The 13,751-nt window shown below is 39.9% G+C and overlaps 1 protein-coding gene across 2 annotated transcripts in view; it reads left to right on the top strand.

Annotated features, from left to right (window-relative positions):
- IL18R1 (interleukin 18 receptor 1) overlaps positions 1-10,252 on the top strand; it is a 36,976-nt gene extending 26,724 nt beyond the window's left edge. Inside the window, exons 9-11 of one of the 2 annotated variants that reach the window (XM_077749214.1) lie at positions 179-337; positions 6,117-6,275; positions 7,994-10,252. In XM_077749214.1, the coding sequence (XP_077605340.1) occupies positions 179-337; positions 6,117-6,275; positions 7,994-8,349 (674 nt within the window). In that variant the 3' untranslated portion in view covers positions 8,350-10,252. Of the gene's footprint in view, positions 1-175; positions 338-6,116; positions 6,276-7,993 lie in introns of both variants that reach the window. The other variant, XM_077749213.1, reaches the window with a different exon arrangement.
- The last annotated feature ends 3,499 nt before the right edge of the window (positions 10,253-13,751 follow it).

Raw genomic sequence — 13,751 nt, 5'->3', positions numbered from 1 at the left:
AGAAAGGTCAGTACTCCAGACTAAAGGCAGGAATGTGGACTAAGTTAACGGAATGAGTTAGACAGACAACTGGGATTAGTGCTAAATATAAAAACTGATGACTGTGAGGTGTGATGGTGGGAGACACCGGTATACCAGCTTTCATTAATGGTTTCCATTTTCTTTTTATTTCTAGAAGATATGGCTGACATTCCAGGCTACGTCTTCACCAGAGGAATGATTGTGGCTGTTTTGGTCTCGATGGTAGTTGTGTGCCTAGTGATAATAGGTGTCATTTATAGAGTTGACTTGGCTCTATTTTATAGACATCTCATGAGGAAAGATGAAACGTTAACAGGTAATGAATATCATAATGCTGGAATTTCTTATCTTCTTGCCTCATTAAGAAGCCAAATAAAGAGGGGCATCTGGGTGACTCAATTGGTTAAGCGTCTGACTTTGGCTCAGGTCATGATCTCACAGTTCATGGGTTCGAGCCCCACGTCGAGCTCTGTGCTGATAGCTTAGAGCCTGGAGCCTGCTTCAGATTCTGTGTCTCCCTTTCTCTCTTCTCCGCTCATGCTCTCTCTTTCAAAAATGAATAAACATTAAAAAAATTTTTTTAAAGAAACCAAATAAAGAGACATTAATCTTCATTTCATTTTGATTACATTGTAGTCTTCATGTGTGGTAGTTTTCCATAGGAAAAATTGATTTGAACATAGCATCCCTCACAAATGTTGTCTTGTATCACCTTTTTTTGTGCTTGCTCATATGTTGCCAGAAATTATTCTCTAATTGTTTGATGCATGTATGTCACGTCCTCCTTCATGGCCTGTGAGAGGTTTGTGCCCACAAGCTGTCGTTATTCACACATGATCTGAGCATCTGATGCACATTCAATAAACCTCATTTAAATGGAATTGAATTGCATTGTAGTCATTATTTTAACCTGACAAAAGAGGCTGCCTGTTCTTGCCTACAAGAACCCTGGACTCGAAGGCGAATGACCCAGGTTCTAGTTTCCTAGATCTGCCAGTTTTTAATCTATGGCCCTTTCTGTGTAGCAAATCGGTGTCTCAGTTTCTCTGTTTTTAAAAGTGATTCAAAGAAGTCCTCAAGTTTCAAGATAGTTACTGAATTATGTATACTTCAATTAAATAAAAGATGGTTACTAAATTTTAAAACATCAGCCTACCGCATTGCACCTGTGTGTGTGTGTGTGTGTGTGTGTGTGTGTAGGAAACACATAGTTCAAAGCACAAAAAGTGTAAGAAATGGTACAGTGGAATATCTCCCTGTCACCCTGTCCTATGTCTGTTTTTCCCACTTCATCCGCCATTGATAGTATAGCTGAACAAATAAGAATATAGAATCGACTTCCACCCCTGTTTTAAAAACAAACGTTGGCATATTATGTACGCTATTTTTTTTTAATGTTTTATTTATTTCTAGGAGAGAGAGAGAGAGAGAGACAGCGTGAGCAGGGGAGGGGCAGAGAGAGAGGGAGTCATAGACTCTGAAACAGGCTCCAGACTCCGAGCTGGCAGTCAGCACAGAGCCCGACGCGGGGCCCGAACCCACAAACCGCGAGATCATGACCTAAGCGAAAGTCGGATGCTTAACCGACTAAGCCACCCAGGCACCCCATATGTACGCTATTTTGAACTTTGCTTTAATATGCCTTGGATGCTCTTCTATAGGAGTTTGTAAAGTCTCTCATATGTTTGGCTTCTACGGTGTTTTATTTCTGCAGATGTCTCACTGTCTATTTGGTCATCTTGCGGGTTATTCACAACAGTGTGTTAATACAGAAATGATGTGATGGATAGTTTTGTACAGTCATTGGTTCAACCGTGTGCAGTATAGCTGAAGGAAAGATTCTCCAAAGAGGAACTGCCGGCAATACGAAGATTAGAGGCAATTGTTACTTTGACAGATATTGCTAATGTACCCTCCCTACCGCTCTTCTACCCCCACCTTCAAAGAATGGAGTCACTTTTTCCCCATGGCCTTCCCTAAAACCTTTTGGATATGTGCCAATCTGATAGGTAAATTGTTGTATCTCTGTGTAGCTTCCATTTGCCATTTCACTTACTGTGTCAGAGTCACTTTTGATTTGTGTAAGACTCATTTGTATTTCCTTTCTCAAAGTACTCATTCATATCCTTTGCCCTTTTTCTATTGCCCTTTCCTTTTCTTGTTTATGTCTAGGAGCTATTTCTATTTTAAGGAGGCTAGCCTGTTGTTTATAATATGAAATGAAAATACCAGTCCTAGATTTTGTCTTTTGACTTTGCTTATAGTATGATATGTGGAAGATTTTTTTATTTTTCTTGATGTATAATTGACACAAGGTTCTATTAGTTTCTGGTGTACATTTTTACTATTAGGGACTTTTTAAATCTAGATTTGTGGTCAGAAGTAGTAAAACCCTCCTAACCTCAAGTTACGAAGGAAGTCTCAGATTTTTCACATTTGCAACTTTTAATTAATAGTATAAAATCAGGAGCACCTGGGTGGCTTAGTCGGTTAAGCATCTGACTCTTGATCTCAGCTTAGTTCGTGATCTCACAGTTTGTGAGATGGAGTCCCACGTTGGGCTCTGTGCTAACAGTACAGAGCCAGCTTAGGTTCTCTCTCTCCTTCTCTCTCTCTCTTTTATTTTATAAAAAAAAAAAATCTAAAATTAACAGAGCCAATCAATTTAGCTTTGAACCTCTGTGTGTGTGTGTGCAATTTTGGGGATGGAGAGAAATGCTACAAGCAACTGAGAGCTCTCTTTTTGGCACCTTATGAGCAGGTCTCTCCTTGCGTTGACCAGAATGTACCTCAAAATGAGCATTCACTGATATCTATCTTTCTGATCTTCAGTTAAGAATTTTTTCCCCTCTTTGTTGTGTTTGACCCAATTCACAATTGTTCTAGTTCACACTTCCTACCTCCCAATGCAGCAGTGCACGGAAACGTTTACAGATGTGCTCTGCATCTGCTATATTTAAAAGTGTGGTCCGTGACACACATCGGTTGTGGAAAAGGCAGAAATAGAGATAGACGTGCAAAAAATTAAAACATTCATAGCAAACTGATATTGCTGCAATATCCAGGAATGTTTTCAGTATTGGTTTATGAAGGATTCGAAATGAAACCAATCAACCCAAACCAGTCAAATTAAATGAAAACATTGTCATTTGCTGAACACAGTTTGAGAAGCACTGGCCTGATTCCTGAAAGTCCCAAGTGCCCATTCACGTGAGGGCTTCATTTATACAGAACCCAAAATAATTACTATTAGCTTTCAAGTACCTTATCTTAAGCACTTTACTATGTTATCAAAGCCAGCAAGCCATTCGTTACCTGGGTTTAAAATCAATTATAATATAAATTACAAGATTTGCTAAACCAAGAAGAGAATGGCTTGAAATAAAGCATTTGAAAATTAATCATTTTTTAATTACCCAATTTTTTATGGGTAAGAGTAAAGCTGTATAACTTGTATATTACAGTACAAATTTGCCTGTATTGTCTTCCCGGTTTATTGCAATTAGTTACATCATGATACAAAAAAAAATGTACCTTTTATTTTTTTTTTTAATATTTTTATTTATTTCTAGGAGAGAGAGAGAGAGAGACAGCGTGAGCAGGGGAGGGTCAGAGAGAGAGGGAGATACAGACTGAAATAGGCTCCAGACTCTGAAATAGGCTCCAGGCTCTGAGCTGGCAGTCAGCACAGAGCCCGACGCGGGGCTCGAACCCATGAACTGTGAGATCATGACCTAAGTGAAAGTCGGACACTTAACCGACTAAGCCACCCAGGCGCCCCCAAAAAATGTACCTTTTAAAACAGTGTGCTTATTTATTTCTTACTCCTCGGTGCCTGCTCTAATCATTGACATAATGAGTACTAATGGAAGCACTAGCTTTTACACTAATAAATAGCTGTATTTCACAGCAATCTAACAGAATTATGTGAGGGACCCACTTAGTGATTAAACTAGGAACTGGCTCTTTGTTTATATACCCAGCTTGTCCTACCTTCGATATGCATGTTAATTCTACAGTTTTTACCAAAACATCTTTTAAAATGTTTTTAAGTTTATTTATTTATTTATTTTGAGATAAAAAGAGCTAGCGGGGGAGGGACAGAGGGCGAGGAGAGAGATAATCCAAAGTGCCATCAGCACAGGGGCTCAAACTCAACCCGTGAGATCATGATCAGGGCCAAAGTCAGATGCCTAACCCACGGAGCCACCCAGGCACCCCGTCCTTTCTTTTGTATGCATGCAATTCTCCAAAGCAGTTGCTTTAAATCAACAGTAGGCTCCGACCTGAACTGCTCAACCTGAACTGTAGGTAAAATTGAAGAAGCTTTGCCAGAAATAGAAAGTGTTTTCTGAACCATTGAAGGTAATGGGCTGAATTGTTGAGCATGCATGATGTGACACCACAAAGACCGTGAACCTGGAATGGTTTCACCCTGTTAGATTTTAATAAAAGATCCAATAATATTTAGCTTTCAACTCAGTAGGAAATACATAATCCCAATAATACAGGCAAGCATGCATCTAACTCCGGGGGGATAGGCTAGACCATGCCCCTCCCACTTTCCCTTCTACCAATTTCAGTTAGCATCAATTGTACCCTTTAGGACCTGGCTCAAATCTCCTCTTCGCAGAAAGCGTGTCCCCTGGAGATCACTCCGTAGTGTCTGACTGCTTGATTCTGTTTGTTTTGCTTGTTTTATTACACTGTCTCGACTCTGCCAAAGTGTTCTTTGTAAACTTTTTCAATTTGTTGCATTTGTCTGCTTTGTCTTCCCAGATACGTTGGATGAAGGTAGAAGAGACAGAGATGTATGTAATTTTGTAGCTACCCAATTAGTACAATGGTCCTTGTTACTTAGGTAACACTTTCATCTTGGTTTTGTTGCCTTAGCCTCCTGAATGTGCTTCATTATCTGGAATTAAATAGGAGCAGATGTTATTATCAGTGAAAACCTTTCAGCAGCCGGGAAGTTTTCATACTGGCATCTAGTACCATATATTTTTAAATATCACAGCATGTGTTCCCGTAGCGTAGTTTTTGTTTTTGTTTTTGTTTTTAATATAATGTATTGTCAAGTTGGCTGACATACAGTGTATACGGTATTCTCTTGGTTTGGGGAGTAGATTCTCGTGATTCATCACTTATCTACAACACCCAGTGCTCAGCCCAGCAAGTGCCCTCCTCAATGCCCATCACCCACTTTCCCCTCTCCATACCCCCACCAACCCTCAGTTTGTTCTCTGTATTTAAGAATCTCTTACGGGTTTGCCTCCCTCCCTCTCTGTTTGTAACTGTTTTTTCCCCTTCTCTTCCCCCATGATCTCCTGTTAAATCACCTCTATTGTCTCTTCTCACTCACCAGTGTAAACTCTCAGCTTTATTTCTGCCTTGGCTTTCCGGTGAGTCGTTTTGAGCATAGACATATGAGGATGCTGGCAGAGTTAGGTGATACGAGAAAGCCAAGCTGAGATTTGCTTTCCAATTCTAGACTGAGGACATATTTGGTCTCCTTGGCTTTTTATTGCCTTTAAATTCCTTGAGTTCCTGGATCTACTATTTCTCTCCATTCCTCCGCAGTGTCAAACAAGGGGGGTAGGGGGGAGGGCTCTTAATGTACATGCTTAAAAAGCAGTTTGCTAGTTGGTTGCTTGATTAGCAACCAACATATGAGAGTTGGTGAATAATAATGAATTTATGTCTTTTTTTGTTTGTCTTTAATAATGAATTTGTCTTTTTTCGACAACTTAAAAAGTCTTAGATAAAGAATAATGTCTAAAAAGAATCCTAGAACCAAAATACATTTGATGGACCTTATAAGTTACCTAGTTTAAACATTCTTGCTCTAATTTTTAATTTGTGTTCTAGCAAAAATGTCTTCTTTATTCTTTTTTAAAATGGCTTCATTGAGCTCCAATCAATATACAAGGAGCAGCACATACTTAATGTGTACAATTTGATGCATTTGGACAGAAAGATGCTTTATTTAATTTTTCTTTTTCAATGGTTCCACTCCCATTTTCATGACTTTCACTCAAATTTATACTTAGACTTTTATTTGCACTGTAATTAAAAGAGAAAACCTTATTTTTTAGATGGGAAAACATACGATGCTTTTGTGTCTTACCTGAAAGAATGCGGACCCGAGAATGGAGAGGAGCACACCTTCGCTGTGGAGATTTTGCCCAAGGTGTTGGAGAAGCACTTTGGGTATAAATTATGCATATATGAAAGGGATGTGGTGCCTGGAGGAGGTAAGAAAGGGAAGATAAAGAACTGGTGAAGAGATTTTCCTTTTAAAAGATGAATAATTTAGCCTTACAAAAGACAATCCTGTTTTGCTTAAAAACAAATGAACATGATCCTCTAAACCAGAAATAACCAGCTAAATCAATATAATCAATAGTGAGAAAAAAGCTAACAAGACTACTTCTGGGAGTAACCTCTTTGGGCCCCAGGCTCTTCAATGCGCTTCCCACTTCTCTGAACCTTTGGGGAAAGGGCATTCCACTTTCAGAACCAGGCCCAGAACTGGCATTGTCATGAGGCATTTATCTAGAAAGGCGCCACCGTCAGAATCTCTCTTTTGGTAATGTTTTATACAGCAGGACATGATTCTCTGCAATATAAACACAGTTCATTCTTACCAGAAAATACTTGTTCTTTATTGGGTTGACACTGGTGTGAAAACTACAGTCAGAAAAAGGTAAATAAAAGGAGATTGGGGATTCACATCGGATTTTAGTCATGAAATTCAGTTTTTTTATTAGTAGATGAATATAAACGACCCTAAAACATGTATTGAAGCAAATTCCAGTTCGAAGCCAAGAAATTTAGTAACATTTCCATATATTTTCTCTGAAGTCTTCCAGAGCAAATATCTGAAATCTACGTCAAAATATTTTGGGGGCTGGTGTGTTACCAAGGACGCAGTATAAATGTTTTCACTGTCACTATCATCCATTCATCCAACATATACTGAGTGCCAGCCTTGTGCTGAAATCTGAGCTTGGCATTGAAGACATAGCAGGAAATAAGGAACAATTGTAGTTTCCCCCTACCCATCCAGCTTACAAACGAGAAAGGGAAAATACTACCAGTTAGAAGGAGAAAGTATATTACTTTTTAACAAATTAATTAATTAAATAGATTTCTCCTTGTTCTTAAATAAAAATAAAGGATGATGTGTATTTAATTGTAAGTAGTTTGGATTAAAACCTCTATTCGAGAAAGGGTAGAGGTCTAGACCAGAAATTGGCCATCTATCACCAATGGGTCAGATCCAGTCTGTCACCCTTGTTGAAACACAGCGAGGTGACATTTGTTCATGTGTTGTCTGTGGCTGCCTTTGAGCTACATAGCAGAGATGAGCAGGGTGACAAAGATAGTATGGCCTGCAAAGCCTGGAACATTCACTGTCTGTCAACTTCTGGTCTGGACTAATGGTGGGATAGATGGAGATAGATAGATAGATAGATAGATAGATAGATATCTTTAAATTTGGATTTTAGTGTGCTCCTCCCTGCCTGTGGAGAGGCAAGCAAGACAGCATGATGGTTAGGAACAGGTGCTCCAGAACTAGACCCCCAGGTTCTGGTTCTCATTCTGCCATTTACGAGCTGTGTAACTCTAGGCAAGTTTCTTAACCACTCTGTACTTTGCCCTCCTCATCTGTAAAATGGTGGTGATGACATTACTTTCTTCATAGGGTCATTATGATGCTTTAATGAGTTGATATACATAAAACATTTAGAAGAGGGTGTGGCATAGAGTAGTGCCAAGTTCATTATTGTTGTTATCTAGATGATTGTTTTCAAAAGGTGTATGAAATTAAGAATAAATGGTCTGTCTTGAAAAACTTACTAGTTAAGTAGAGTTAAATAATACAAAATTAGACTCTGCAAAGTGGTTTTAATCTCCTGTCTGCTCTTTTAGTTCTCTTTAATTACTTGGCCACATCTTGCATTTTCAGCTGTTGTTGATGAAATCCACTCGTTGATAGAGAAAAGCAGAAGACTAATCATTGTCCTAAGTAAAAGCTACATGTCCAATGAAGTCAGGTATGAACTTGAAAGTGGACTCCATGAAGCTCTGGTAGAAAGGAAAATTAAAATCATCCTAATTGAATTTACACCCATGAGTGACGTCACATTCTTCCCCCAATCACTAAAGCTTTTGAAATCTCACAGAGTTCTGAAGTGGAACGCTGATAAACCTCTGTCGTATAACTCAAGGTTCTGGAAAAATCTTCTTTACCTGATGCCTGCAAAAATGTGCAAGCCTTGTGGAGCTGAATCTGAAGTCTTGCCTGTTCTTTCACGGTCCTGATCTTTAGAAAAGGCAAACGTAAGAAGGAGCTCTCCATGCTCTGGGCCCGGGAGTGAAGGAGACTGTTTTTAACAAAGGGCACTATTAAAAATATTCAGCTCTCTGAAAATTCTACTGATGGTCTGAAGATGAAAGTCGTCACTAGGTTAGGACTAAACATTGAGCTGTGGTCATGTGCTCCCAGTGGAACCTAGAGTTCAAAAGCAATGTACCTCCTGTTTCTTCCTCCTCCATAACCGGCTACAGGTGCTCCTTCTCAATCCACATTCAGCAAATGTGAGGCTGACCATGAAGCAAAGTAACTTATGCCCTACAAAAAGGGCAGTCTTCATGTTTTTAATGCCCATGATTGAACTAAGGGTTTTAAGTTCATGAAGTGGCATTTTCTACGAGCCTGTACTGAAATGGTGCCTTCACTCCCCCACAGTGCCTCCTACCTCCAAGCACCTTGGATAGTCCCTGGGATGTGGCAGAGAGCGGGCGGGGGCTGTGTGCAGAGTAGGGGCCCAAGGTGTGACAAGTCCTCAACCTCAGGACATGTTCAGTGTGTCCTGACCACAGCTGCAGACCCACATAAACTAGTTATTGGAACCCCCCTAAAGCACTGCACAGGGCTTGCTTAGCTGGGCCTGTTTGGAGGGAACTTCCCCATAGGCCAAGACACACATCTTCATTCAAATCATTCTCTGGGTCTTTCAAAATAGCTCTGAAGCATTTGTTGATTTCACAAACAAGAATGTTTATACAAAGGATGAGTGCTGGGTCAGATATTCCGTGTGTGCCATTAGCCACTACTCTTCATTAGCAGGGGGGATAAAAAGATAGTTACTTGCTTGATTTAAAAAAAATATATATATTTAAAATGCCCTTAAGGGGGAGGCAGCAGGGCGTGGTTGTCGAGCATGATCTGTGCAGCCAAGATGCTAGAGTTCGAATCCTGTGCCAGCTACTTCTGCGGCCCCTCCAACCTTTCCTACCCGATCTGTGTGTCAGTGTTCTTACCTGTAAAATTGGAATTTAGAGTAATTGTGCCTACTTCATAGGGGAACTAAATGAATAAATAAAGACATTACCACAGTTCTTGGCACAAAGTTAACAGAGCATGTGTGGTATTACTGTTCTTATTAATTGTCACATTAATTGTCATTGTTAATTGTTGGATCAGTGATTTAGCAGTGAACTAAAATACTAGCCAGAGAGCAGGAAAAGGAAAGAGATCTGGAAGGAAGGCAATTTTGACTTGAGGACATTTGTGCACGGAAAGAAACATATAAGAAAATCATATCAATAAGGCAAAAGATATTTCTTCATTGCAGGCGTGAAACTTGACATTGGAAGACATGGGTCTGTCTCCCTCAAGTGAGCACAGCCCTGTGGGCTTTTTTGGTGGCCTCAGCATTAATGACAGTCCATGGAAATCACTGAGTGAGTGACAAATATCCACTTTACACAGAAAGGAAAGATTTGCTTAGATTTGGAAGCCTGGTTGGACTATATGGATGCAGCATGAATGTTCCGTACAGGTTTAAAGCAGAGACTGTTTAAAACAGCTGTGGTAAATATTGCTGAAAAGGAAAGAATATATAAGATTTTACTAGATTTTCAGTGTCAGAAAGCAAATTGCTTTTTGGAGAGCTTAAAACTTTGTGTGCTGGTTGGATGGCTAAAAAAGTCAAAAGAATGGAATTATGTGTGAAAACATACGGTCCAAAGAAATTTTATTGCTATCATCAGAGTCTCTATTATGTTAACTTATTTGCTTTGCTTTTGTATTATATGTGTTATAAAATATATTAAGTGTGTTATTATTAAGTTTTGTATTAAGTGTGTTAAATGAGCACATTAAATGTATCCTCTAAAAGACATTAATAAACCTTTGGGTCCAGTTCCTTTACTTTTAAAATGTCTGTGGATGCCTTTTCACTTATGTGAACATTTCCCTTCCTCATCTTCAACATAGATTTCCACCTGTTTTAATACAATATGGGTCATCAAAATGAACTCCTACATCTATCTTCTTCTGTCTTTTTCTTTATGTCACATCACTTTGTATATACCTTCTTTGTTCTACCTTCCATCCAGGAGCAAAAAAAGAATTCTCTTCTACAAAACCACTCAGTACACAGCATGAGTATTAGCTCTTCACATGCCAGTTAATTTGTGTGCATATTTTTAAGTCTAAGTGCAAACAGTTCCATCTAAGACCAATAATTAACTATTATTGATAGAATAATGGCATTCTCTTTTGTGGATTCAGGTGTCCTTAAACAGCGGGGTCCATTTCAGAGAATCCATGAATAGCCAGCCATCTAAGATGTACAAATACTCCATGTAGGTCTATTATGTGCTGAAACATTTATTAAAATAGAGTTATATTCTCTTAAAGCAGAGAGCTTATTGCCCACAGAGTCCAAAACCAGGGGATTGACCCAGGTCACACAACGGGCTAGTGTGACAGGCAGGGGCAGAGAGGCGTATCCTCTCATCTCTTTGGAATTGCCTGTTGGACAGTGAATCTTGAGATGAGGTTTTGGAAGTGCTGGCACTTTCCCAGGAAGGCAACTTATACTAGGGGGTGTCTAGGACAGAGGCTGCAGAGGGGAAGCGTGGCTGCTTCGGACACCTCCAGTGAGGACAAAAGAATGTGAAGGACCTTCAGCCTTTCTTCTAGGATACTAGGGGAAAGACGGAGGGGACAAATGTGCTGTTATGTTGATGCTGATGGTCGGCCAGGACTGTCAGGCAGGCACAGAGAGGATGTGCTTCCCTGCAGCTATCAACATACTTATCTAAAGCAGGGGTACTCGTGAAACCAGTGCCCAAGACTGAGCCAAATCAAAACTAAAGTGCAGATCTGAGGGAGGACACCCAGCCTCTGGGGGAAGCCAATTTCCCTAAGCAGAAGCTACTCTAAGAGATAGGCTGCTGAGCAATGGAGGGTTCTTCAAAGAGTGACCAAGCCACAAATCTAACAGGAAATGGTGTATATGTGCCATGGGAGAGTCACAGGGTCCTTCCCACGTGCTACACTGATAATGATCACTGTCCAGGCTGAGGGCTCTGAAACCAACATCGCTATTTCTGCATGAGGCTTGTGATGCCAAGCTTTTGTCTCTTTACAGCCTATGTTGTAGGGGCTCATACACATGCAGGCAAAGTGGTTTATATTTTATCCATTTATATATCAAGATCTATAATGCGATGTGTGTGCTTAATAGCTTAATAATGGCGAACATGTTAAGAATAGACTTCCAGATTGTGTTTGGGGAGTCCTAGGGCTCCTCATGGTGTCTTAGGGACCATCTTGGGCAGCAGGGTGGAATGAGAGGGAAACGTGTGAGCTGCCCCCAACTTTCTCCCCACTGCCCATACCTTCCAGATAGTTCAATTAGTGCAACACTGCTTTTACCCATTTTTATGTTGAGGTCGTACATAATGATTTTATCTAACAAAACAAAATACCTCTGAATAGGTCATGGTTTAGATGTAATGAACATAATCTTCTTTAGCTATTGGGGCCCCTGGGTTAAGCAGCCCACTTCGGCTCAGGTCATGATCTCATGCTTCATGAGTTTAAGCCCCGCCTCAGGCTCTGGGCTGACAGCTCAGAGCCTGGAGCCTGTTTCGGATTCTGTGTCTCCCTCTCTCTGCCCCTTCTCCACTCATGCCCTGTCTCTCCCGCTCTCTCAAAAGTAAATAAATATTCAAAAAAATTTTTTTAACTCTTAAACAGGGACAATTCTAGAATTGCTTAGAAAGGAAGAGACAGACCTTATGCTAATCTTCCAAGAATATCTTCCAGAGTCACAGGAAACTGGGCTACCAAAGGAGCTGCTGATCCTGCCGTAGGTAGGAAGAAATCAGTCCAATCAGGAAGCTTCTACTTATAGCTTCCAGCTCCTGACCTGGTCTGTAGTCTAAGCTGAGGGTAAGCCCCACACTGTGGAATTGTCAAGGGCTGACAAAGCCAATTGCCTCTGAGTACCTAAGTCCACCAGGACCAACATCATTATTAGTTTGCTTTACCCCACAATAAACATAATAGCCTCAGAACAAGTCATAATACTAACACAGCCATCTATGTTNGGAGGGAGGGAGTACTATTTTATACCATGAGAATATCCCATTAGACTGTAATAAAGTCAGGCTCTTATGTTCTAGAGCCATTCAGAATTATTTCTCTTGATGATGTTTTGCTGACTCAATAAACAGTTTGATTTCTTTGATTTTGATTTTTAAGGATTGCTTCTTAAAATGTTGCTTTGTAATTCTGCTTTATAATTGTGCAAAAATAGCTACAGCCTTCTAGAGCCAATCTACAAGATAAGGTATATGCAGAAAATTCCAGCTTCTATTCCCTTCCCTGCTCTTTGTCTGCTCCTTCCCCCATAGGCAAACCTTTCCAAAAATGTCAGCATAGCCTTCCATTTTTAATGTCAGTAAAGATGCATACATATTTAAATCCCCCCACTTATTACAGATACGTGGTAGCATATTAGAGGCAATCTTTGCACCTTATTTTCCCATTTCAGAATATATTCCAGACATCAGTGCCTAATTGCATATGGTGCTATTTCTCATTCTTACAGATATAACATACTCCATTTCGTGGCTGTACTACAGTTTATTCAGTCACTATCGAATGTTTCCAGTCTTTTGTAATTTTAGATACCATTCTAAAGAGTAACCTTATGCCTACATCTTTTCACATTTTTGCTAGAATATTTTGGGGATGGATTCCTAGAGGTAGGATATCTGTGTCAGAGGGTAATGCATATATACTTTGGCCTAATATTGCCAAGCACCTTTTCACAGGACCTGCCATTTTGTATTCAATTAGCAATGTAAGGAGTAATTATCCCTTAGCTTTTGCCAATTTTTCTGTAAAGGTATTGATCTTTTTCATTTCTGTTTTTGGAAGATCTTTACATATAAGCTCTTAAGCACTGTAAGTTGCAAATATTTTTGTTTTTCCAATTTATCCCTTGTCTTTCTACTTTGCTATTGGTATTTACTCATTTCCTGATTATAGAGAAATTGACCCATTCTTCTAATATTCGTGTCTACTCACTTTTTAAAATTTAAACCTTTGGGAAGAGTCAACATGATGGAGAAGTAGGGGGACCCAAATTTCCCTCGTCCCTCAAACACAGCAGTATTGAGGCCAGAAGACTTGGAATTCCAGGAATCTGGGCTACAGAGTGACAGAAACATCTCCAGAGACCCATGGGGACAAGTTGGCGGGCCATAGGTGCAGGATTGCAAATTGGGAGAGATAAAACAGGCAGCAGAGGGGAGGGATCCCCTTCTGTGGAGAGACAAAGAAAGGGAAAAAGGTTGTGGATGTGTGTAGGATTGATTTTGGACCAGAGAAGACCCACGGAGCAGGGAATGGAAAAAAG

Source organism: Crocuta crocuta, unplaced genomic scaffold (assembly GCF_008692635.1).
Source record: "Crocuta crocuta isolate KB4526 unplaced genomic scaffold, BGI_CrCroc_1.0 scaffold118, whole genome shotgun sequence".
In the NCBI taxonomy this organism is placed as follows: Eukaryota; Metazoa; Chordata; class Mammalia; order Carnivora; family Hyaenidae; genus Crocuta; species Crocuta crocuta.
This window is presented reverse-complemented; position numbering and strand designations above follow the sequence as displayed.